This window comes from Vombatus ursinus, unplaced genomic scaffold (genome assembly GCF_900497805.2).
Source record: "Vombatus ursinus unplaced genomic scaffold, bare-nosed wombat genome assembly UNPS02014799.1, whole genome shotgun sequence".
In the NCBI taxonomy this organism is placed as follows: Eukaryota; Metazoa; Chordata; class Mammalia; order Diprotodontia; family Vombatidae; genus Vombatus; species Vombatus ursinus.
In genome coordinates, this window is record NW_020954577.1 from 13414133 (window position 1) to 13441289 (window position 27157).

The 27157-nt window shown below is 41.9% G+C and overlaps 1 protein-coding gene across 14 annotated transcripts in view; it reads right to left on the reverse strand.

Moving 5' to 3' along the window:
- The window catches only part of HDAC9 (histone deacetylase 9), a 698100-nt gene that overhangs the window by 586515 nt on the left and 84428 nt on the right, over positions 1 to 27157 (reverse strand). For 11 of the 14 annotated variants that reach the window (XM_027872076.1, XM_027872082.1, XM_027872080.1 and 8 more), the window contains exons 1-2: positions 4928 to 5015; positions 1582 to 1626 (exon numbers count right to left, since the gene is read on the reverse strand). The exons of 2 other annotated variants lie outside the window; for them this stretch is intronic. In XM_027872076.1, coding sequence (XP_027727877.1) covers positions 1582 to 1626; positions 4928 to 4982 — 100 coding nt within the window. In that variant the 5' untranslated portion in view covers positions 4983 to 5015. Of the gene's footprint in view, positions 1 to 1581; positions 1627 to 4927; positions 5016 to 27157 lie in introns of those variants that run through there. One more of the 14 variants, XM_027872078.1, reaches the window with a different exon arrangement.

The window sequence follows — 27157 nt, forward strand, 5'->3', positions numbered from 1 at the left end:
GGTTCTTCAAAAGGCACTAACATGTCTGTGCGCTGCGGGATGGGAGCACATCCTCCAGCAATGCAATGGCCATTGCTGGTTTCCAATTCTCTGGAATCTTTGTTCATGCGCTTGCATGAATCTTCCCCGGGGAACCACCCACCCAGTTCCCAGGGCCCCTTCCTATCACCTTTTCAGCAATAGAAAGCCATGTGGCGCCAATGGGGCCAAAGAGAACAAAGCTTAATTCTAATGTTGAGAGTTAGTCCTTCAGATGTAGAAGACAGCTAGCGTGTCTTCTCCTTAAGTTTTCTCTTAGGAGCCTAACCCCAGTGAGTAATAAAAACAAAATGAATAATAGTAATTTATAGAGTAGTTTGAGGTTTGCAAAGTGTTTTATATATGTTCATTCATTTGACTCTAACAACCTTGGAAGATAGATGCTATTTTTACCCCAATTCTACAGATGAAGAAACTGAGGCTTAAGAGGTCACAAAGCTGGTCAGTCTCTAAGGCAGGATTCTAACCCAAGTGCTCCTGATTCTGAGCTACATACACTGTGGTTGTTTGCCAGTGTTTCTGAAAGCTCTGACCCTTGGTGCAGGAACACAACATCATCCCTGGGATATTTCCTTGAATTTGCCTGGTTAGAGCAGAAGCACTGGTGCCTCCTGGTCCTCAGGACTCACACCATCCTGCCTCACCTTGGCTTCCACTTGGGATAAGCCCAGCATTTACTCCACAGATATCCCAAGGCAGAGAGGAGGAAAGGATCTTTCTTTCCCCTGTGGATATCCCTTTCTTACACCTTGAGGTGAGCTCAGTAAGCCTCACTTCCCTCCTTTAGGCAATGAATTCATGGATCACATCCAAAAGATAAGTCCTTACAATTTCTGACAACAACAAACAACTTCCCATCCCTCAAAGGACAAAAAGAAAAAAGAAAGAAAGAAAAAGAAAAAAGAAAGAAAGAAAAAGAAAGAAAGAAAGAAAGAGAAATACTACAACCCAAACCACTCAATACAAGAGGCCTTAATCTACCCTCAAATAAAGGCCTTCTCAGAAAGTTAACCAGTCAGTTAATTCAGTCAAAAGGTAAGGTTTCTCCAGAAGGAACCTATCTACCAAAAACTTGGGAAGTCGTGGATCTCATCCAAGAAAAAAAGAGTTTTCTCTCTTGTTCACTGCAGTCTTCATTCTGTGACTGCCCTAAGCCCAGCTGCATGCTAAAACTTTGCTGTGATCCTTAAATATTTTCAGGCAGATCACTAGGAACCTAAAGAGGGAAAAGGAACCCTAATATCAACACAGTTCCATGAAAAATTTGTTCCAAAAAACACAGAAGAGACACCTACCAACTCTGGAACATGATGGTATTATGGGACGTACTGGGTATTACTGTGTTGTAGGAAATAGTAAATGTAAGGAATTCAGAGAAACATGAAGATTGACATGAAGGGATTCAAAGCAAAATAGGACAGAACAGCAATATACACAGACACTAGTAACGTGGATGGAAAGGACACTAAAAGAAAACAAAACTAATCTCTGAATAGCCAGGACAGACAATTAAAGTTCTCAAATGCAGTTAACTAAACTCACCTGCCTTGCCTTGACATATAGCACCCCTCCCCGGGGCCGGGGGCGCTGCAGAGACAAAATATTACGTAATCAGTCAAAGTCCTGTTTCTGTTGCTTTTGCTTAGTTGGTTTCCTCTATTATACTTATAAGGGCAAGGAGGCATATTCAGAAATGATTGTAATATTTTTAAAATCACTACGCTATTTTTACTTAAAAAAAAAGAAAATATAGATGTGAGTTATAGGAGACATGGTGTTCATGGTATTCCAGAAATAAGTGATGAATGAATGGAGGAAGGAAATATGACAGAGAGACTCTGGCCATATTCACTATTGCTATCAAGAATGTGTCTTCACTTTTCACTCCTCACAAGTGGTTAAGATAAAGCTCTATTAACAAAGGTCTGTTTGTCCCTCCCAAAGATGTCTTGGATCACATTAATCATGCCAGCTATCAAAATGTTCATGCTTCCTGCTCATTATATCATCCTATGATTAAGTCACCCATCACCTTCACATAACTTCCTTCTGAGATTTCCCCTGGGGACATAGAAAAGGTCATTTAAGAATGCTCTTCCTGAGTACCTCTAGACAAGGGTGAGAAAGGAATCACAGAGTCTCAGAGGTGGGAGGGTCCTCAGATGCCTTCAGACCCATCCCTGAAGGAGCTTCTCCTCTACCACACATCCAAGAGGGAGACAGATAGTCTTTTGGGGAAGACTTTCAATGATGGGAGATACACTGTCGTCTAGGAAGGGTGGCTCATTTCTTAATTGAAAAAAACTCTAATTGTTAGTTTTCTAGTTATCCAGCCTACATTTATCTCTTTCTGTCTTCTACCCTTTGTTTCTGATTCTGCCCTCTGGAGCCATCCCCATAGGACAAGTCCTATATTTAGTTGATATCTACATGGTACCATAAGCTTTTCCTTTGGCCCAACTTTTATCCCAGGATTATCCCAGGATCAGGGATGCTATCCTAGGATTATGGAAAAGAAAGGTGATTGAGAAGGGGAATTTCACTTTCTGTGGGACTGAGGAGACATTCCCTTCCCCCACCCATTCTATGAAGTGCATGTTAGATGAGAAAACCCCAGGCCCCCACTTTTCTATCTAGCTTTCCTCTGGTTCCCCGATGACAGCCTCCCTGCTGACCTAGGGAGGCATTTCTCAGCTCCATGCACAAGTCCAAAGGGAAGGAAATTATTTTTTATTAACCAGCTTCTAAAAACTGAAGCCTGTTATAAAGGCTGCTCATTTCACTCCCAGAGACCAGGGGGCCATGGCCGAGAAGGCCAGCTGCAATCCTTTTATACCAGTAGGTTGCTTTATTAAAATCGAGATGGGGGGAAATTTTTTTAACCCAATCAAATCATCATAAACTGGGCCAGGTATTTATAGTAAATGAAAGGGTTATAGCGCTCCTTCCTCTCCAGGATGTGGCCCTTGGGAAACATGGATTTGGGGGGTTTCCAAAATGCTCCCTTGTAAGGTGCACTGGTACAGCCCTAGTGAGGGTTAAGTTGCATTTTCCATTATAAACCCGTTTGCAGGGTTTATGACTCTCCCATAAAAATCTACTTGGGGATGAAATATGTACAATCCAAGGGGTCTGAGCTCAGCCACAACACCTTCTCTCTCTCTTTTTAAAAAAGTATTCATGAAATGGAACCAAAGTTGTGTGTAGACTCATTTAACTGACACCACTTCTACCAGGGCAGGAATTCTTTACCTTGTTTGTGTCCTGGACCCCCTTGGCAGTCTGTCGAAACCTATGAACCTTTCTCATAATAATGTTTCAGATTCATAAAGTAAAATAATATAATCATGCAGGAAGTCAATTACATTTGAAATACACTTATCGAAATATATGTATTTTTCAAACAAGTTTATGGACCCAGGTTAAGAATGTAACGCAGCCAAAGGGTTACTAGGTGCTAGTTTGGCCTTGCCATGGGATGGCCACAACAAGAATATCGTGAGCCTGGACTGGAAGGCACTGAGCAGGAGGAAATAGCTAGTCACATGTCTCTGTGGCAAAGCCATCACTTCCCCAACTTAAGAGATTGGGAAATGTGACAAGGTCTAAAAAAGATACATGGAGCCAAGCCAAAAGCCACTACCAATGCTTTAGGCTTCAAGGTCAAGTGATTTTCTAGGAACCCAAGATTTCACAATCTCCTATTTCTACCCTGAAAATTGTCTCCTCTCCAACCATAAAGCTGAAAGAGTAGGTCAAAATTGGGAAAAGTTGGGGGTGGAAAGGGAGGAGCTTGGCATCTATTTCTGAAGATGGGTGAGGTCCCATTATCACCAAGATTTCATTTTCTTACAGGAAGCCTTTCCAGAGGCCCCAGCTTTTAGTCTACTCCTGCAGAGATGACTCTACCTATTTAGGGTCATAGGAATATAGATCTAGAACCAGAGAGCACCTCGGAGGTTATCTAGTGCAACCCCGTCATTTTACAGGTGAGCAAATTGAGGAACGGAGGAATTAAGTGTCTTGACCAAGATCCCAGTGATGGATCTGGGATTTGAACTAATCCACTCTTCCTTCCATGGTATTATATTGCTGCTCACTTATCTGTGCACATGTTGTTTCCCATGACACCTCCATATTTGAATTGGAATTTCATTTTCACAAAGTCATAAGGCAAACAATTAAATGGTTGCTAGGCCATTAATGGTGCCATCCTTCCCCGGGGAAGGAGGGTTATAGACCACTGAGAGCCCAGTTTCACTAAAGTACAAAAACACAAGGAGATTCTGGGGGGCTGGCAATCAGGAATTGGATTTGGGGGGCACAGAGTTTCCACAGACAAACTTCTAAGATGTGGAGCAATAATGATGTTGGGGCACTGTTGGAAAGACAGTTCATCCAGAGGGGTTCCTTGATTCTAGAAATGCCAACATTTAAAGTCACACTTGCCATTCCCCCACCAGCAACCAAATGATGGTCCTTAACCATCTGTGTTTTCCACTGGATGATCTCCAACTAATCAACAGCTTTCTTAGAATGTGGCATCTAGAACTGAACATATCACTCCATGCCTTAGGGGCAAGTCAGCACCTACTTTAGGGTAACTGAGCTATCAGGCTTTCATTCACATTCCCCATCTCTACCCCTCAAAGCACTGTCCAGCCTTTAAAGCCCAACTTCACTGGCACCTTCTCTCAGAAGGCTTCTTTAATGCCCATGGTACATAATAACCTCCACCCCTACCTCATTTCCATGGCCTCATACAGTAAGTAGATCATAGCTGTGTACAAATATTTGGAGGCTCATCAGACATTCTGAGAATTGAAAGGGTCCTCAGTGGCCATCTACTCTAAGAAATACACCAAAGAAATCTTCAGGTAGAACATACCTGACAAGTAGGCATCCAGGTTCTGCTGGAAGACTTTAAAGGAAGAGGAACCCATCACATGTCCAGGGAGCCCATTCTACTCTGAGACAGCCCCAGTTATTAGGAAGTTGGTGCTGTTTGCCCTGACATCAAACCTACGTTGGATTCGGACACTTCCCTCTATTGTTCTGACCTCTGAGTCCAAACAGAACAAGGCTAATCCCTCTTCCTCGTGACATCCCTTTACATCTCTGAAGACAGCTATTGTGTCCCCTTTGAGTCATCTTTTCTCCAGGCTAAACATCTTTAGTTCCTTCAAGCTCATATGACATAGACTCAAGGTCTCTTTAGCAGGAAGTTGCCTTCCTCTGGACATTCCCCTATTTATTAATGCCCTTCTTAAACTGTGGTGCCCAGAGTTGAATACAGTCTTCCAATGTGTGCCTCTGATATATTCTGACTGTGGGACTCTGGATGAATCACGTAAACTCTCAGAGCCTAAGGCAACTATCTGTGTTTATAAATTATATATGGCTACCAATCTGCACTGAAGCTTGCTATACCAGGAGTCCCCCCATGCTGACAAAATCGTAGGTCTGAGGGATGGAAAGGGGTCACAGAAGACCTGGGGTGGTATGGTTGATGGAAGGCCAACTTTGAAATCAGGAAGACCTGGGTTTAAGCTCTTCTCTGAAACATGGAGCTAATTCCTCAAGTTCCAAGTCCAGTGATTTTCAGTTGTACCACATATTTTGAAAATGTTGATCAGAGTCAGTATTACTTGTATTTGGGAAGTATTTGGAAAGAAAAAAACAGACTTTGCTAGAATACTCTCTAATGTAGTTTATTTCCCAAGAGACTGGTTGGCTTCTAAATTATTGATGGCTACATTAAAGAAACATTCTGTGTATTGGAAACCTGAAATTGCCACCACAAATTAGACTTCTCAGCAAGTTCAGTTTGTGAATTCAGTTCCCAAAGGTCCCTTTACAGAGAGGAAAGATTTTAGAGAAAGATCTGGAGCTTTTAATGTTGCCCAGACACAGCCACAGACACTCTGATGTTGGTGCAATTCCACCTGTTCTCATTCTTGGGAGTGCCTTTCATTTCTACAATCCTTTAAGGTTGACAAAGTTTCCTCACAACAACCACATGAGACAAGGAATATAGGGACCTCTTATTCCATTTTATGGTTGAGGAAACTGGAGTTCAAAGTGGTCAGAGTGTCTTGTCCACAGTCAAAATCAGTGTTGGGACTACAGGTTGGGTCTTCTGGTTCTAAGATCTAGGCTATTTTCATACCAGCTGTGGTACTCCTTTCCCAACTAATCTGGGATTTCATTGCTACAAGGGACCTGAAGTGCAGAAACTCTTGCAAAGACAAAGATTGGTAACTTATCTGTCATTTCAAGTCTTAGAAAGTTGCCTGGGGTACTAAGAGGCTAAATGACTTGTTCCATGGTCACACAACTCAAGGCCCTTCTCCATCCTGATGGCTTTCCCCTGGATACTCTAGCTTTTCAATACATTTCTTAATAGGTGGTGTCTTGAAGTGTATGTCATTCTCCAGATGTGATCTGGCTGGACTAGAATATAGAGGAAAAATGACCTTCTTCTTCTTGGATGTCATGCCCTTATGAATGCCTAAAGCCAATGATATTAGCTCTTTTGGATTCTTTATTACACTGTTGACTCATGTGGAATTTGTTGTCCACTAAAGCCTCCATGTCTTCTTTTCAGAGGGATTTTTGTCCGCCCGTACCTCCCAATGTTGTATTTATGAAGTTGAGTTTTTGAGCCATGGCATAAACCTTTACATTTATTTCTAGACTAAATCTGTCCCAATGTCCTTTCCTGTCAAAATCTTCTTGAATCCTGTTTTATATAGTGTTTTCTATCTCTCCTGGCTTCATGTAGTCTGCAGACTATAATCATGTCATATGAGACAGGCTGATAAGAAGCCATCTTTAGGAACAAAGGCAAGACCACCCCCACTGCTTAGCTTCCCCTCCACAGGCAACTTGTGATTCTGAAAGATGCCCCCTTCTTAAAGATTGTCAGGCCCCCTGGCAAGAGCTAAGCGACATTATTTAAAGACTTAAGTACACAGAAACCCAACACCCTCATTTTTAATGGAAAGGCAGACTGCTGTTTATTTACATTTTAAAATCTAGCCTAAATTAGCCCTCTTGGAACCTCCAAAGTCCAGATTTAAATTAACAGCCTGTCCTCTATTGTCCATGGGCTAGTTTGAACTTCACCGAAACATGTCTGGGACATTAAAGACAAATAACTTGCATGTGTTCTACTGACTGCTAGTGCCCAGGTGTCAGGCAGGCTCTTCACCGGTCCCCAGACAAGTCACCTCAACAAACTCCTTATGGTCATCAAAAGGCCAGAAGGAATTCTCTTTTAAAAGGGAGAAGCATATATGTATACATTATATATGTATGTACATATATATTGTGTATATATACAAACACACACATATGTATTTTTTCTTCGTGGGGCTCCAGTGGTAGCCACTGCAGTAGATAAGTTCTATCTTAAACCATGATGTGAAATGGGAAACCATGGCATAATCAGATTGTCTGTACTATGGCAATGCCATGCAGTAGCTTCCAAAATAAGAAATGAGAAAGCTCCATATCAATGGCATCACCCTAGGCCACCAGTACCTGTCCCTGGAGATCTGGGGCCCTCCTGTGAGCTCCTCTGCATTAAATCTGAGTCTAAATTCAGCACCAACCTTCAGGACAGTGTCCAGAAGAGGGTCACCAAATGGCTCATAGGTTCCCAGATACAGTTAGAAAAATAATATAACATTAATATAGCTAGCATTTATAGAGCACTTTCAAGTTGTCAAGTACTTTATAAATATTATCTCATTTCATCCTTACATTTCATCCATCTCAATTCTGAGAGGTCACTGCTATTATTTCTCCCATTTTACAGATGAGGAAAATTGAAACAGACTAGAGGTAAGTAACTTGTCCAAGGTCCTACAGCTAAGTGTCTGAGGCTGGAAAGTATCTTAGAGCTCATGTGGTCCAAATCTTGTTTGCTTTTTTTCCTTTTTTTCCTTTTTTTTTTTTTAACAGAAGTGGTAAAAGGGACTAGGGATATTTAGAAGGGAAGACTTGAGGGAAGAGTGGTGTAGAAGGGAAAATTTAAGCAAGATAGGATAGCACCCTCCTGGAATCTAAAGGGTTGTCATGTAGACCAGACATTCCACTTAAGAACTAGCAGTGGATGATCTCCAAAAGTCTCATGATGGAAAATGCTATCCACATCCAGAGAAAGAACTATGGAGTTTGAATGCAAAGTGAAACATACTATTTGCTCTTTTTTTCTCTTCTGTTTTGTTTTGTTTCTTCTTTTTGTGGTTCCTCCTACTGGTTCTAATTCTTCTTTGCAACATGACTAATATGAAAATATGTTTAATAGGAATGTATATGTGGAGCCTATATCAGATTGTATGCTGTCTTGGGGAGGGGGGGGAGAAAATTTAAAACCGAAAAGCTTACAGAAATGATTATTAAAAATAAATTATTTTTTTAAACAGACTTCTCCAAAGTTCTCTTTTGTGCCATTGTCTTTTCCATGAGTGTGTAGAAAACAGTCCAAAAATGAAAACAAAGGGAAGAAGTTTGTGTGACCTCTAAGGACTCTTCCAGGTCAGGAATCCCATCACTGTTCTTCCAACTGTTCCTGATCAGTGCCCATCCTTAAAGAGCAAAAGTTCTTCAAAGAAAAAATGTGTTTTAAGCTACTAATCAATCCACAAGTAACTACTAGGCATCTACTATATATGACACCAACAAGTATAATAAATGCTTAATAATAAAAGCACCTAATGAATCAATCACTAACCAAGTATTTATTGCTCTTCTATTATATGTCAGGTACTATGCTAGGAACTGGTAATACAAAGGCAAAAGTATAATATTCTCTGCCTTCAAAAAGCTTCCATTTTAGTGGGAAAGACAATAGACATGTATACAAATATTCAGAATATACCTAAAATGGGTACATGCTAGGCACTATGCTGGATACTTTGGCTATGAAAAGTAAAAGCATGTCCTACTCACAAGAATTTTACTTTCTAGACTTACATGAACTGATGCTAAGTGAAGTGAGCAGAAACAGGACATTATACAGGGTAACAACAACATTGTGCAATGACCAACTTTGATCGACTTAGCTCTTTTCAGCAATGCAGTCATCTAAGACAACTCTAAAATAGTCATGATAGAAAATGCTATCCACATACAGAGAAAGAATTTTGAAGTCTGAATGCAGATCAAACATACTATTTTCTCTTTTTAATTTTTTTTGTTTTTTCTTTCTTTCTCATGGTTTTTCTCTTTTACTCTGATTCTTATTTCACAACATGACTAAAGTGGAAATATGTCTATTACTATTGTACATGTAAAGCCTATATCAGATTGCATGTCATCTTGGGAAGGTGGAATTGGAGAGAGAGGGGAAAATTTAGAACTCAAAATCTAATAAAAGTGAATATTGAAAACTGAAAATAAATAAATGAACTAGCAGTGAGTAGAAGTAAAAAAACAGGCACATTTAGGCTAAATGCCAAGAACATCTTCATAAGACCAATCAAATTAGGCTCCCTCAGGATGGAGCATGTCCTTTCTTCTTTAATGGAAGTCTGCATACACTTGGCCAAGATGTTGGACAGGGATTCTTTGGACAGGGGGTGAGATTTAGATCAATGGTCCCTGAGGTTCCTTCCAACTCTGAAATTCTCTGATTTATCTCCCATACCCATATCCCTTAGATGTCATAAGCTTTATGTAAAATCAGCTTTTTGAAGGTATAAATTTTATGTAAAATCAACTTTATAAAATGTTGCCCACATGTATTGTTTCCTCCTTCAGTTATAAGCTTCTCGATGACAAGAACTGTCTATGCTTTTGTATTCGTACCCCTAGCATTTTGCACAGTACTTGGAGCAAAGGAAGCCCTAATCTAGGCCTTTTAAGTCATTCGTTCAACATCCTGTGTTTCATAGGCCAACAGGACCACAGTGTCTGAACAAAGGCCTCTTTAACTGTTCTTGTCCATCTGGAGGGTCTTTGCCTATATCATATACAATCCATCAGCAAGTACTTATTATCTGTTTATAGGCCCTGGAGAGGATTAAAAAGCATTCAAGCTAGCTGATGCCTGCCTTCATGGACTATAGAAGCTAAGTGGGGAAATGAGGCACGTACACAAGAAACATTGACAAATAACCTAAGATTCAAATGGTGGTTGTGGCAGTAATTCAGAGAAGGGAGGATTAAGTTGGTGGGGGGAAGGGAAGATAGCTAGAAAGACTACAGAGTAGAGATGGAATTGTAGCTAGGCTTCAAAGATGGATGAGCCAACTTCAGATCATTAATCAATCAATCAACAAATCAATTGATAAGTTTTACTAAAAGTCAGTCAGTCAGTCAATAAACATTTACTGTGCTTTTGCTCCAGGGTAGGCACAATGCTAAGTGTTGGGGATACAAGGATCAAGACCACAAGATAGCCCCTGCCTGCCTTCATGGAGATGACACTGTGAGAGGAAGTGGTGCAGAGTAAATGGGCAGAGATGGGAAAAGTCACTCATGCTAGTTGAACTGGACAGGCTCAGGCAGAAAACAGTCCATTTTGGCAAGAGGAGGAGAATCTCTATAGGGGATTGGTGGCATAGAAGGCAAAGGCAATGATGCCAGACAATGTTAGAGCTAGGTGGGACCCTTAGAGGCAGCATGTGGTGGTGGAAAGAGTGGGAGACTTGGAGCCAGGAGAAGTGGTTTAGCTCTCAGCTCTCACGCCTTCTGGTTAAGTGACCTTCCTTAACTTCTCTGAGACTCAGTTCTATGAAATGAACAGTACTCTCAATAAGTTCCCTTGAAAGTTTTCCTTTGAGCAAAGCCCTTCATAAGCCTTGAAACATTTTAAAACCATGAGTTATAATTATCTAGTCCAGAGGTTTTGAACCTGGATATCTGTGTATAGATTTTAGGGAGTCTAAGAATTAAAAGGAAGGAAAAACCCTCTACAGCTTCATTTTCACCAATCTTGAGTTGTCGTTATTGTAGTAATCCTGTGTATTTTGTGTTATGCATAAAGGCATGATTCTGAGATGGAATCCAAAGGCTTCCCCAAACTGCCAATGGGGCCATGACACAAACAGGGTTAAGTTAGTTTCACCCATTTGTTTTCCCAATGAAGAAACCAAAAGTTTCACCTATTGATGAAGTAATCTCTGTTAAGCAGTTAGGTAGGTAACCTCCTAGTTAAGTAAGCAACCTCTCCAAGCTCACAGTGGCAAGGCCAAGGCCACAACCCAGGCTGGACTCAGACTATAGAATGTGTTTAATGCATTGGCTCATCAACTGAGGAAAATGGACCCATTGACTATTTTTGAGCAAGGGAATTATCTGATGGATTAGATGGCCTTGGGAGTCCTTTCCAGCTCTAGGCCTAAGACCCAATGTTCATAATGGGCTGGACAGAGAAGAACCTGATGGCACTGTGTATGATAGAGGTACAGATGCAAGGTGCTAAGTGCTAAGTAAATAATAACAATCCCATGATAATATTAGCATATTATGGTATCATGCTATTAAAATTTGCAGATAGAGTCTAAAACTATAACTACCACAAAGGAAATAGTTGGATTATATTCATCAAAACAATAAGTATTATTATTTTTATTATCATGATCACATTTCCATTGTGCTCTAAGATGTACAAAGTACCTTAAAATAACCTCTTGTTTTTGTAAGTCTTATTATCCTACTTTACAAATGGAGAAACTGAGGTTAAGAGAGATTAAGGAAACATACAGAATCACTCAGGATCATGGCAGTGGGAAGACAGAATAAGATTAAAGTCATTGGAAACCTGGGTCAGTAGTTAAGACCTAGGATGGCCTCTAGAACCCCATGATCTGAAACCATGTTGGAAACCACATTGGGAAACACTGGCCTGCTCTGGGACTCAGCTGGAGCTCTGGAGGAGCCCCACTGCCTAAAACCACTTGAAAAAGTGAAAATCCAGGAGCAGCTAGGTGGCGCAGTGGATAGAGCATCAGCCCTGAAGTCAGGAGGACCTGAGTTCAAATCTGGCCTCAGACCAAATACTTGATACTTACTAGCTGTGTGACCCTGGGCAAGTCACTTAACCCCAATTGCCTAAAAAAAAAAAGTGAAAATCCCATCCCCCTCCCCATCAGGACCTGTTGAGACCTTTCAGTAGATCCCAGTCTTCCTCTCCCCCTCCCACCCCACCCCCAAGTTGGAGACAGAGGGACTGTTCCCAAGGCAGCCCTGCTTCTTCTCCACAAAGGCTGCAAAGCCTCCTGGTCAAACCTGGGACTGATCCCCAGAACTCAGCACTTTACCGACTCCCCATTGCCTTCATCCTTTTCTTCCCCCCCAACCCTTCTGTGTGCAGTCTTTCTTCCTTCTGAAAACAGAGCTAAAAATAGCTGATTTTTCAAACACAACTGCATTATTTGTTGTATGGAGAGAACATATGAGTCACTTTCACTAAGGGCCAAAATAAATACAAAACTATATCCTCTCTTAAATAATTCCCTGAGGAAGGCACACACTGCCTGCAGACCACAACCACAGAAATGTGAGCTCTTCTCTCCATTAACCCTCTTCCCTCTGCCCTTCAAGAAGCAAAGACCATATGGGGGGGCACCCTCCCCTCCCCACCCCTAGCTCATGCCTCAACTGCTCATCCTCAGGTACCTCCTCTGTGACTTCTCTTCTCATATGCATTCTTTGGAGAGAGGAGCTCCTCTCAGCCTCCTCCCCCATGACTCTTCCACTGTGACTCAGGATGCTAAAAATAAGCACCTTTCTTCTATTCACAAATTGTTTTCTAGCCCATTATTTTAAAGGTAATGAAGGTGGGTAGAATAAATTTGGCAATGTAGGGAGGTATAGGTTTCAGTTGATGGCTATCACTGGGGAAACAGGGAAACAATAACTAAAGAGCCTGTTCCATCCAGGGGACCCAAGAGGAGGAGAGAAAAGGAAGGAGCTGGACAGAAGGGAGAAAGAAAGGGTAGGCTTGGATGCTGATGCCAATCAGCCATAGTGGCTCCATTAATTCCTCATTTTTCAATCAGCCATTGTGGCCCAGATTCAAAGGGTTTTCAAGAGAGGTGGGCACCTTGAGCTGGCAGTCTGCAGAATTTGGGCTATCTCAGGAAAGGCAAATCTGTGCTACAAGATGACTTTGCCACAAGGCATGTACCATGGCAAAGGTGGGCAAGAGGACTAGTGTTGGAGAGAGAAAATGAATGAAGGCAGATGAACTGAAGAAGAGGGAAGCATTGTTATATTTCATCTGAGTGGAATTCCCAAGCTGTTAAAGCACAGGATTGAAGCGAATCCCAAGCAATGCCATGCCATGCTCTATAGCACAAAAACATCAAAACCTGACGTAGCATGTACTGAGTTCCTACTATGTGCTAGGCACCATGATAGGTGCTGGGGATACAAAGGCAATGGCTTTTGCCCTCAAGGAGCTTCCATTCTGCAGGAGGGAGCTGAGCATCCTGGTCAGACCCATCCTTCAGAACATCTGTTGGCAGTTGTGTGGAGGATGCCTTCGAGTAAGGAGCGACCTGAAGGAAGGAGGCCCACTTGGAGACTTACAAATAGTCTAAGCCAGAAGGGATGCAGGTTGGAAGTGGGGAGGGGGACAAAGAAGGAAATGGAGGTGAGGGCATTGGCATAAGCACAAAGCATGCCTGTGGTAAGGATCAAGCATGTTCCTCATATGAAGGCACTTTGAAAACCTGTGTGTGAGATATGATCTGCCCCACTCTCTAGGACCATGCCTCCTGCTGTGTGGGCACGAGCGCGCGCACACACGCACAGACACACACACACACACACACACACACACACACACACACACACACACAGCTACTCCCCTTAACTGCTGCCAGCGTTTCAGGCCAGACTTCTACCTGCAGAGAGTCCAGCCCCCTCAGTCCGCATACATTATCCGGGAAGCATAGCAACGGGGAGCACCGAGCTCATGACGTGTCTATCTTTGCATGGCTTAAAAATACACGAGCCCAGATCGAAGATAGCATCCTTTACGTTACATGGTAACAGGCTGAGAGGTGTCTTCTCTTCTCAGAGTCAGGGGGGAAACACACACACAGACACCCCACACTCACACACATACTCACATACTCATAAACACACACATTCACCCACACACACCACACTCATACACTCATACACACCACACTCACACACACCACACACACACACACTCACACACACCACACCCTAAGTACAATGCCATACATATATCTATTGCTTGGTTGAACCTCTGAACTAACAGTCAGAAGCAGATATTTCAGATATACTTGTATAACACCAGTACACTGTCTCTTTAGGTAAATAATTGAATCCTGAGTCAGAGAATCTGCCCCCTCTTCCACAAGGCCCTACCCCAATATTCTTTACTTTTATATTTTCTATCTCATCTTTTTTACTTGATGTTTATCACCAAGAAAAGCCAACCAATCCACAAGCATTTATTAAACAATGTATTGTAAGGTCCTTGAAGACAGGAGCTGCTTTCTTTTTTTTTCTTTTTTTAATTTTTTTTTTTGTCTAGGCAATGGGGTTAAGTGCCTTGCCCAGGGTCACACAGCTAGTAAGTGTTATGTGTCTGAGGCTGGATTTGAACTCAGGGCCTCCTGAATCCAGGGCCGGTGCTTTATCCGCTGCGCCACCTACCTGCTGCTTTCTTTTTTGTCTTTGCCTCTTCAGAACATGGCACAAAGCCTGGCAAACAGTAAGTACTTAATAAATACTTCTGGCCAGGTCCCTCTACAGCTTTGTACATATCAGGGATCCACAGATGTTAAACAGAGAATAAAATGTCAGATTTTTTCCTTCCTTTCACTTCCCTTCCCTTCCCTTTTTCATTCATTTTTTCTTTCTCTTCCCTCCTCCCTCCCTTTTCTCTTTCTTTCTTTTCCTTCCTTCTCTGCTCCTTTTTTATTTATTTTCTCTTCCTTCCTTCCTTCTTTCCTCTTCTTTCTTTCTCTTTCCCTTCCTCCCTCCGTCCCTCCCTTCATTCCTCCTTCCTTTTATCTTTTTTCTGTTCTTCCCTGCCTCCCTTCCTTTTGCCTTTTTTCCTTCCTTTTCTTCTCTTAAAAAAACTTTTGTGTGGTTCAAATTGAATCTGAGTTCAAATCCCAGCTTTCGCATGAACTCCCTGAATAATCTTGGGTAATTCACTTTTCCTCCTGGAGTCTCAATTTCCTCATTTGTAAATTGAGGGGTTTGAACTAGGTGACTTCTGAGGCCCTTCTGGTTTTAGATCTATGATCCTCTGCATGACTTTGGGAAAGTCACTTGACTTCCATGGTTTTCCGTTTCCTCATCTGTAAAATGGGGGAGGCTGGAGTAAATGACCTCCAAGTTGCCCTCCAGCTCCAGATCAATGATCTTATTTCCATCTACTTGGATTCATCTGGAACTGTGTACACAGAGCCTTGGAATGCAGAGGGCGGCCACTGCAAAATTTCTCTGATGGAATATAGAACTTAATTTCCCTTGAACTGCAAGGAAACCATGTTTTCCTACTGATAAAAGCTCTCGCTTAGTTGTCCCTGTCATCTAGTTCTCTAAAGCAAAGTAGGGTTGATTTTAAATAATAAATCTGTATTTTTTTAATTTTTTTTCTTCACACCCACACAAAAAGTCTTATCACACAGCTGGAATTGGGACAGAGAGGAAGTGTCCAGAAAGGTAGCTCTTGGTGCATCCTCTCCTTTGGCCCCCATTTTGTCCCCACCCCACCCGCTGCTGTATAATCTACTTTTAAAGCCAAACAAGCTTGGGCTGCCCCTGAGTTGTTTTGAAAACCTGAAAGGAAAATCGTGTTTCAGCACTGTTAACTTGGCTCAGGAAATGCCTGGGGATCCCTGGGGTGGGGGGCAGGAGAGAGAAAAGTTGGCCTTGCAGGAGAAAGCTGTTCCAACATGGCGCCCAATCCAACATGCTTTGAGGATTCAGGCAGAAACTTTAGGATTTTCCTTTTCTGCTAGAAAAGGAAAGCTTGGAGCACCTACCAGTTCTGATGATAGAGTGAAATACAAGATTGAACATTATCTTCAACAGAAGCTCAGGGCTCTGATGAAGTACCCAAGGGAGGGGCAGCCCTAAGTTTCACTCCAGCCTAATGTGGCATTCAAGTCTACAGATAAAGATTCAGCAGGAAATACATTATTCTTGCTTTGGACATTTAAAGGAAAGGAGCACAAGGCCTTGGGTTAATGGGATGGACTTAGGAGTCATAGGATCTCAGATTGAGAGCTAAAATGGACCAAAGGGTTAAACAAATTCAAGTCCTCCAAGTCAATATTTGTTTGAGAAGCAGTATAGTATAGTGGATAGAGCCCGAGATTGGCAGTCAGGAAGACCTTGGTTCAAATTCTACCTTAGACAACAATTAGCTTATGAATGAGTCATTTAACCTATATATATATATGTTTCTAAGTCTCCTCATTTGTAAAATAAAGGGCGTGGATCTCATGGTGTCCAAGGTCCCTTCTGGGTAGCTAGGTGGTGCAGTGGATAGAGTAGTGAACCTGGAGTCAGGAAGATCTGAGTTCAAACCAAGCCTTACACACTTATTAGATGTGTGATCCTGGGCCCTGTTTGCCTCAGTTTCCTCATCTGTAAAATGACTAAGAGAAGGAAATGGCAAACCATTCTAGTATCTTTGCTGAGAACACTCTAAATGGGGTCACAAAGAGTCAGTTATGATTGAAATGACTGTATGACAAAGGTCTCTTCTAGCTCTAAATTTATGTAGCTATCATCCTATGACTCACTGGTCTCTAAGGTCCCTTCTATCTCTTGATATATGAAACTATGATACTATGATCTAGCCCAGCCTCCTTTTTTTACAGACATTACACGACTTCCCCTGTTTACACAAGTAGTAAGAATTTGGGTGTTGGGGAAGAAATTCATTGTCATACTATCTGGGAACATTTACTAAAATCAACTTCTGGAGAGAGGTATGGTACAGTGGAAATCAATCAATCAATAGGCATTTATTAAGCAACCACTATGTGATCAACACTGCTAGGGGATTGGGGTACAAAGACAAAATATTCCCCGCCTTAGTTCTCAGATGAAGAAATTAAAACCATCTATAGTCATATGAAAAAAATGTTCTAAATCACTATTGATTAGAGAAATGCAAATCAAAACAACTCTGAGGTACCATATTACACCTATCAGATTGGCCAAGATGAGAAAACAAGAAAATAATAAATGTTGGAGAAGATGTGGGAAAATTGGAACACTAATGCATTGTTGGTGGAGTTGTGAAATGATCCAACCATTTTGGAGAGCAATTCGGATCTATGACTAAAGAGCTATAAAAATGTGCATACCCTTTGACCCAGCAATAGTACTTCTAGGACTGTATCCCAGAGAGATCATACAAATGGGAAAAGGAACCACCTGTACAAAAATATTTATAGCAGCTCTTTTTGTGGTGGCAAAGAATTGGAAATGGAGAGGATGCTCATCAATTGGGGAATGACTGAACAAGTTGTAGTATATGAATGTAATGGAATACTATTGTGTTATAAGAAATGATGAACAGGCTGACTTCAGAAAAACCTGGAAAGATTTGTATGCTCTGCTGCTGAGTGAAGTGAGCAGAACCAAGAGAACATTGTACACAATAACAGGCACGTTGTACGATGACTAATATTGATAAACTTAACCCTTCCCAGCAATACAAGGATCTAAGACATCTCAAAGGTCTCATGATGAAAAATGCTATCCACATCCGAAGAAAGAACTATGGAGTTTGAACACAGATCGAAGCATACTATTTGCTATTTTTTCTTCTTCTGTTGAATTTTGTTTCCTCTTTCTGGTGGTTCCTCCTATTGGTTCTGATTCTTACTTACAACATCACTAATGTGAAAATATGTTTAATAGGAATGCATATGTATAGCCTATATCAGATTGTGCACCATCTTGGGGAGGGAGGTGGGGAGGGAGGGGGAGAAAAATTTAAAACTCAAAAGCTTATGGAAGTGATTGTCAATAAATCAAAATAAATTAATTTTAAAAAAATTCCCTGCCTTCAAAGAGTGGAAAGAACATAGCTGGAAGCCTCATAGGGTCATGGGGTTTTATAGATTGAGACCTAGAAGGAACTTTCTAGGTCACTGAGTCCAAAGCCCACATTTTACTAAAGAGGAAAGTGAGGTCCAGTGAGGTTAGGTGACTAGATTAACATTCCATCAGGAGGGGGATTTGAACCCAGGTCCTCTGAGTTCCTAGTCAGTGCTCTTTGCTACTATTCCATCATGCCTCTGTTTGAATCTAATCTTGGTTATTTAAAAACTTGAGCAAATCACTGAGCCTCAGTTTCCTCACTTAGAAAATGAGTGGGTTGGATGAAATAATCTCAGAAGGTCCCTTTCCACTCTCAATTATTATGACTGGAATAGAAATCACACCTCTGCCACTTATTAACCGTAGGACCCTGAGCAAGACATTGTACCACTATGAGCTTGGTGTGGTTTTTATAAGTACCAGGCTTGAAGTCAGAGACCTGGGTTCAAATTCTGACTCAACCACTGACTTGTGTTGCTTTTGGCAACAAGATAATGTATACAAAATACTTTCAAATTGAAAAAAAAAACTACTGGATAAATACTACCTATTACTATCAATCAATCAACATTAAGCATTTCTTATGCATCAGGAACTGTGATAAATACTGAGACACAAAGGCAAAAAAGAAGAGTCTTTGCCCTCAAGGAACTTACATTCTTTTTTTAAGACAATTGGGTTTAAGTGACTTTCCCAGGGTCACACAGCTAGTGTCTGAGGCCCGATTTGAACTCAGGTCCTCCTGAATCCAGGGCTGGTGCTCTATCCACTGCATCATCTAACTGCCCCAAGGAATTTGCATTCTAATGGAGGAAGTGCTATATATATATATATATATATATATATATATATATATATATATATATATATATATATGTAGATGTAGATGTAGAATATTATTATCACCTCAGATGGTTGGTGTAGAGAAAGTGTAGGAAAGTCTCAAATGTCTCTAGAAATAAGATCAGTTACTGTTATCAGCAGAATTCAGCAGGCAAAGAGCCTTGAGGGAGGTGATGATAATAATATTCTGCATACTACACATGTATGTATCTACCACCTCCTCCTCCATTAGAATGTAAGCTCTTTGAGGGCAGTGACTATTCCTCTTCTCCTCCTCCTCCTCCTCCTTCTTCCTTTTGTTGTTGTTGTTATTATTAATTATTATTATTACTTCACAGGGTCTTGGGATGGGTTATATGACAATAACAAACATCTCAGCTTTGTAACCTATACTTCCTAGATCTGTGGCATCCAGTGGTTTTACAAGTGTGTCGTATGATGGTTTCAAAGCCAAGTAAAACCATCATACTACCCAGTGAACTTCTTGAGAACAGGGACTGTCTTTTGCCTTTCTTTGTATCCCCAGTTCTTAGCATAGAGCCTGACACACAGTAGGCGCTTAATGTTTATTGACTGACTTTAAACGCTCTCCCAGCTCTAAATCTAAATTAAAATGATTCATGATAATAGCACTTGCCTAATGCTTCAAAGTCTAGAAAAGGCTTTAAATATGTTATTTTATTTGGACCTCACAACAACTCTATGAAGTGGGAATTTACACCCACTGTTATTACCATTTAACAGATAAGAAAACGAAGGCTCCTGGAGGAGACTTGACTTGTCCCTTAGAGAATGGTGGGGGAGAAGAGGCTGGGAAGGTCTATTCTGCCTTCCTTCAAGTCTCATAACAACACCTGAATGCTACATGTGGGGGACAGCCCCTTGCTACAAATTGGGAAAGAGAGCTGGAAGTGAGGGCACCAAATCCAACCTTTTCATTGGACAGATTAGGACTGCAAGTGTTTGAGGCAGGATCTGAAGACTGTGTAAGTCTTCATGATCACAAGCCCGGTCCACTACACCTCCTAGTGGCCAATTTGACCTTTGGCATCACAGCATTCCATTCTTGCCTTTGGTTTTTCTTGAGCTACTCAGATGCTATGAGGCAGTGTGCCAGGTGAGTTACTAATGCTGGCATTTGTAACAAAGGGGTTTCTGTGCATCATCATTTAATCTGACAGCCATATCCTTCTTCCTTTGGCACCCTTTTCTTGGTCACAAGTGTGAAGGACTTTTCTGATTTGGCCTCTTTCCTTCAATATTCAATTCCCTTTAGAGAATAATTTATGCCAGAAAGAGTAACTGTCATGGATGGGGAATAGCCTGCCTAGGAACTCAGGCTACTTTGTTAGAAATCCTGAAGGCTACACAGAATGAGCATCCCAAAGAACACAGCCAGGGATTTCTGGGTGTGAGCTGAGGGACAAAAGACCCTCTACAATGTGAGGCCAGAATCTTTCTGGTGAAATAGGAAACATGGACAAAGGATTCTAATTCCCTGGGATAAATCCAGAGCTGCCTCAAGAACCTCCTAAGAGTTCTCTTGCCTCACATCTATCCACTCCCCAGTAAGTCCTTCAGGTAACTGCCATATCAATATTCCCTAGCACATGGGATTCCCCTGCTCAAAAACCTCCAATTGTTCTCTGTTGCCTCTGGAACAAAATTGAGTGCTCTCCATTTGTTAGGCACTGGAGGCCCATCACAGTCTGGCCGTCCAGGCTTCCTACCGCTCCTAGTCAAGTATTACTATATTTTAGCCCAGTTGGTCTTTTTGCCATTCCTGGTGCCAACACTCCATCTCCCCCATTAATACAAGGCTTCCTCCATACCTGGAATAGACTTCCTCCTTTCCTCCACCTTCCTTCAAGGACAGCAGCAGATGCTGTGATTTCATTACTAGAGGAAACTCCGCCCAACAATGCAAAGACTTGTCTAGAGCACTGAGAGGTAAAGTGACTTGCGTATTCAGCATGTCCCAAAAGTCTTAGTGGGGTCCAAAATTAGCTGCATTTTGCAGGTGCTGATTGTTATCAGTTAAGGCAGTTTCCTCACTGGTCATTCCACATATCAATTAAAATACAAGCCTCTCTTTTTAGTTGTTTTTGCATATATGTAGATATTTTTCTTTAATAAAATGTAGGATCTTTGAGGAAGCTAATTGTTTCATTTTTATCTTTGTGCTCCTAGCACCAAGTACAATGCCTTGCACACAGTAGGCTCATTGAATGAATGAATGGAAAAGGGTTGCATGCCTAAATTTAATCTTTCTTAAAAACACATGTAGCTAATTGTTTGCAAAGTAGAAAGCCCTGGAGGATGAAAGCGATTTATTTGCCATCTGTCCAATAAAACACAGGCTGCTTCCAGTTTTGTCTCTGCCCTCTCAATCCTCCAAATATCTCCCTCCGTGATCTACAGTGGGAGGCCATCCAGAGCTCTGCCTCTGCAAAATTGCCCTATCCCTGGCAGTAAAGAGCATCATCAATTACCCTAAGGATGCCCAGATGACAACTGGCTTGCTCTGGGTAAGAGAGCTCAGTTGACCCCCACCTCCTCCACCCCAGGAACACTTTGATTCTGGGCCTCTTTGCTATGTCTACCAACCTGATGCTCAGTTGACAGGATCTCTGGGGATTGTGCTATGGCCACGACAAGATCACCACAGAGGTACACTTTCACCCTCAGAACACTTAGGAATGAATCTGAATGGACTAGCCCAGGTGGGCAGACAGATATTTGTTCTCATGAGGATGATCCCTAGTGCTCACCTAATCTGCTGGGGGAGTGGCAAGCCTTGTCTAGAAGGTTTTGTGATGCACATCCAAGTTATTGCTAAAATGAAAATTCATCTTGATGTAGGGAGACATAGAGGTTTTTCTCCGGCCAAAATACGGGTGGGTAGGGGAAGCCAGGTATGTGTTTTTGATTGTCTGTTGTCTGGTTTTCCTGTGGACAGGTACACGTAATGAAGATGCAAATGTGGGCCAGACAAGAGGATGTCAAAGGTTCCGTCCTACCTCAAATCCATTTGTAGGCAAAAACTCCAGAAGGGTCTCCCTCAACCCAAGCTTCCACATTGCTCCTGTGGGGTTTCTTTGGAAGAGACCCCAGCTGTGGGTTTAGGGGGAATGGGCTACTTGCAAGGGTTTAAATGAAAGTTAAAGGAAGTTTGAACCCCAAGTTAACTGTCAGGAACAACTTTGATTTAGCATCAAAGGGAAGACAACCTAAGCCTCCAGGGTCTTCCACCTGGCTTTTGCTCCCCTGTCCCTCAGCTGAGGGTTGTACCTCTGAGCTTTATCCATGACCAAACAATTGTCACTTAAACCCAGTCACTGGCCCTGGAGTCAGAAGAACTGAGTTCAAATCCCACCTCAGACACTTGATACCTACTAGCTGTGTGACCCTGGGCAAGTCACTTAACCTCAATTGCATTGAAAGAACAACAAAAAAAAAGCCAACATGTTAGTAGGAGACTAATCATTGAACTCTAGCAATGAGGAGCAGAAATCACCAACCATGGTCCTAGAGCAATGGAGCTCACAATCAAGTAACATCAAATTCAACTATCATGAGACCAACAGAGCAATGCCAGAGTGGAACATGTGTGCAGCACAGAATGGAGACTTGAGATGTCAGAGAGCAGCATCTTCAGAGGATACTGGCAGCCCTGGAGTGGAAGAGGTATGGCCACTGCCATGCATATACCCCTGGTCACACAAGCTCCAGGTAGCTGCCTCTTTAGGGATGTTCCCAGGTCATATGTGTGCCCCTCCCCCTCATAACAGAACTACAGAATTTGGGAGGTGAAAGGGGCTTAGCAGCTATCTGGTCTACCCGTTGCATTGAAGGAATGCCCACTCTGACATGCCAGACAAGTGACCGTTCAGTCCCTGTTTGAATACCTCCAGGGAAGGGGTGCTCACCACCTCTGGAGCCATCCCATCCTACTTTGGGATGGTTCTAATTATAAGAAAGTTTTTCCAGACACCCAGTCTAAGTTGGCTTTATTTTTTTTCAACTTCCTCATACTGGTCCTTCACATACTTGTAGACAGCTATCATGTGTCCCCTGAGTCTTCTCCAAGGTAAATACACATGTTCCTTCACTATTATCTGGACACTCTCCATTTTATCAATGTCTTTCTTAAGTCTTAGCACTCAGAACTGAACATAAGACTTTACACGAAGTCTGCTAAAGACAGTGCAGGAGGACTTCTTCTCACATTGCCACAGAACCATTAATTACCAATCACTGAATCCAGCCATCCAAACAGCCCTGAGACCATCTGACTGCATTATGATCCAATTCATATCTCTCTATCTTTCCCACAAGAATAGCATGAGATACTCACCCAAAGACTTTTTTTTTTAAATCTAGGTAAACTATAGCCATGGCATCCCCTACATTTCCTAGCTTAGTAATCTTGTCAACAAAGGAAATGAGGTTCATCTTGTATGCTTATTCTTGATGAAGCCATGCTGGCTCTTTATAATTATTGCTTCTTTTTTGAAATGTTCGCCAACCATCTCTCTAATTCCCCTTTCTAGAGTTGTCCCAGGAATCGATGTCGAGCTCATTGGCTGATAAAAATCAACAAATGGATAAGAACTCATGAGCTTTGGTTTTAAGTGAGGGTTGACCCGCAGATTGTCTTCAAGCTAGGGAAGCTTTTCTAGGAATCCAAGTATGAGAGGGGGTGGCCCAGAGGCTACATAGAATTTAGAAAGTTCTCAATATAAACTAAGAAAACACAAGAATATTTGTAAGAAAAAAGCAATATCTCTCCCTATAGCATGAATCAAGTTTTCGATTAAAGAAAAAACAAAACAAAACACTTGTAAAGAAGGCTTTGATTCAATGTCATGCTTGCCCAGAACTGATGTGCACAGAGAGCCACTAACGAGTTTTAGCTTTAGATAGAATTAAATTAAGGGCAGACTTTGAGATTTAGTTTGGATTAAAAAAAGTAAGACAAACTCCAAACCTACAGATACCATTCAATGCATACAAGCTTTATTTGGTCTTTGCATCAACATTACCAGTTCATGACACCCCCAAATGAGGGGGACTTTTGTTTTGTTTTGGTGTGGGTTGTGCTTTCATAAATGTCTTATGTTTACTTCAAAATAGATAGAGATTGTTCTGAGTACACAAACATATTGCATGTGTGTGTAAACACATGTGCCTAAATACAGATCTATAATTAGAGAAAGATCTGTCTAAAGTTTCCTTTATTCTAGTAAACATCCATGAGAAAAATTTTAGATTATCCAAATTTACCCATCTGTGGCAAGTTGGCATTCCCTGCCATTTATTGGTATGTGCTTTTAATCTTGCATCTATTTTTTTGGGGGGGGAAGAACACCTAGCTTCTTTATGTAAAAATTTTATTGTACTGAAATCCATACAGCAAAAAAGAAAGTCACACAAAACAAGACAATATCATCTTAATGTGCATATATTGGTGCATATATAATTCATTGTTCTATACTTCCATGCATAGCATTTATGTGATCTGGCTGCCTGAGAAATTCAGCCCCCAATTGATGGCACCCCAGTCTGCCAGCTCACAGGAAACCTCTGTTTGCTTTCATAACAATACAAGAGTGGTACCCTAGAGACATGACAAGAATTCTTGCTAGATGGTCACCTGCTAGTTAGTAACACCAATATATTAGACCTATCAAAAATAAACTGTCCTTACCTATGGAGTCACATTTATAATTCCCTGGCTACTAGTCATAAAACAGGCCCCAGGCTTGCAGTCACTGAATCAGAGCCAACAGACTTCTCAGCAATTCCAATGCCTCCCATGGGTGGCTGCTGCAGTCCGCCCTTCAAACCCATCAATTCATTCTGCTGACTGATCATTTAAACTCCACCTATTATCAGGTCTTTAGGTTTGGGAGTTTCCATTCTACCTTCTAAGGAATCTGAGACCTCCTTTAGGCTCCTTGGAATGAGAAGTTAAAATATTTTTTCAAAGAGGTATGAAAAATGAACCATTTCCTGGATGCTGCTTGGAGCTAATCCTGGGTCAGAAAACAATGGAAAACAAAAATAAAATGTGAACTTTAACTCAGGTAAACTGTCTAATATGTGTGTGTGTGTGTATGTATATATATACATATATATATATATATATGAAGTGTGTGCATGTGCCTATGTATTTGTGTATACATGTATATATATGTGCTTGTGTATGTATGTGCTCAAAAATATGATTTTAGGTCCAGGCATGATTGTTATCAGAGTGATGAATTCCCAGGTTGGAAACTCCTTTCACCAATGCACATTGACAACTAGTATGCAATTTATAGTCTTCATTATCTAGGGCAGTGAAGGGTTGAATGACTTCTCCAGGGTCACCCAGATAGCAAAAGAGCCAGGGTTGTCCAGTGGAGATCAGCCCTGCCTCTGAAGTCATAGCACTTAGTTCCCACCTCTGTGAGCTTTCACTAGTCATTCAGCATTCCTGGGCCTTGGCTTCCCAACTGTAAAATGAGAGGGTTAGAGCAGATGACTAGGGAAGTCTCTTGCAACTTCAGAGCTAGTATACTCCATGTTAGGGACAGCTCTTCAATCCAGGTCTTCCTAACTCTAGGGCCCATCCACTATCCACTATTTCACACTCCACCTTAAAAGAAAAGCCACATTGGAAATCTGATGGAGTGCTACTCAATTTTTAAAAATGCATTTAAGATGTCCTGAGAAAAGAAGGCAATGAATTAGTCCCATAGTCTATTTTATGCCATGGAAAAGCCTCCCAAATCAAGCAGGCAGGCGTCAAACATTTACCTAATTCCTAATAGACAGCAGGCATAAATAATCTTCCAAGAGATTACATTCTAATGGGAAAAGCAGCATGACATAAGTGGGCAGATTTAGGATTAATTGGGAGTAAGTGGGAGATACACTTTCTCACTGGGGAAGGCTTCAGGAGCTCAGGAGACTTGGATGAGAAAGGCCCAAGAGGAGAGTTGGGACCATTGACATCAGTGGGATGAGAATGCAGTTCAATGTCCCTGTTCTTCCTTCGCAAGACAGTTAAATTGTCATATCTCTGTTAGGGAAATTCCCAAGGCTGATGGTCTACTTTCCCTCCTCTTGTCCACTCCTTTAAATTTTCCCCTTGCCTCAAAGGCCCACTAATAATCCCCAACTACAATTCCTGAACTCTCCTTCACATTTTGTCTTTACCCATTTGTCTCAATGGGGCTTCTCCCAGGAGAACGGAAACTCCTTGCATACAAAGACTGCTCTGCTTTTGTGTTTGGGTCTCCAGAGCTTAGTATGGCATTTGGGCCATAAAACATCCTCAGCAATGTTTGGGATTGAAGGAATTGAATTAAACCGAATTTTCTGATGTGCTCATATTCTCTCCCCCGCCATCACCAGGGCGTTCCTCTTCTGTGTAACATTCAATCACTGAGATGGAATCCACCCAGAAAGTAATCTCTATCCTTCCAAGTTCACTCCATCAGAAAAGCCACAAAAAGGCCGCTTAAAAATTTTGAACGGTGCCTTAACTTATCTTCCTTCTGAACGTTAATTATGACTGATGCATTCGTGCGGTAAACAATAAGTGGCCAGGTGTCCTGGTACTGCTGTCCTCTGGCACGTCGGCATCCCCACTCAAGGGGCTTATGAAATGGGGGGGCACGCACCCCCGTACTGAGAAGCTGAAATCCATCTTCCCCTTTGCTCTCACAGTCAAGTGACTGAGCAGAGATGCTAGGCAGCCAGCCGGACCTGCCTCAGAAGTGTGGCCCCTACCCTCTTCCACACATAACTCAGCACAGACACTGCTTCTCCTGACACACACTCCGAGATCAAAGAGGTGAACAAAGGCCCTGACTGACACCAAGCGCAAGTTCTGGACATTGAAGACAGATGGCCGGATTAGCTGAGAACTTCCCGCTGACACCTGAGGCTGGCAGAAGCGTTCTGTTTATGTGATTACAGCTGGGCAGCCCAAGAGAGACAAAGCCCCCAACTCCATGCTCCCCACGGAGCCCCGATAGGAAGGCAAGCGAGGCAACATTTCAACAAGCCCATCCATCAATGCCAATCAAGTCAATCTGCCTGGCATCTCATTACAGTTTGAAGCAACAAAATGTCATCTGGGACAAGACAAAGAGCTCATTAGGCACACCACATTGGACCCAACAGAACCTGTGTGCAAAGGCCTCCAACAACA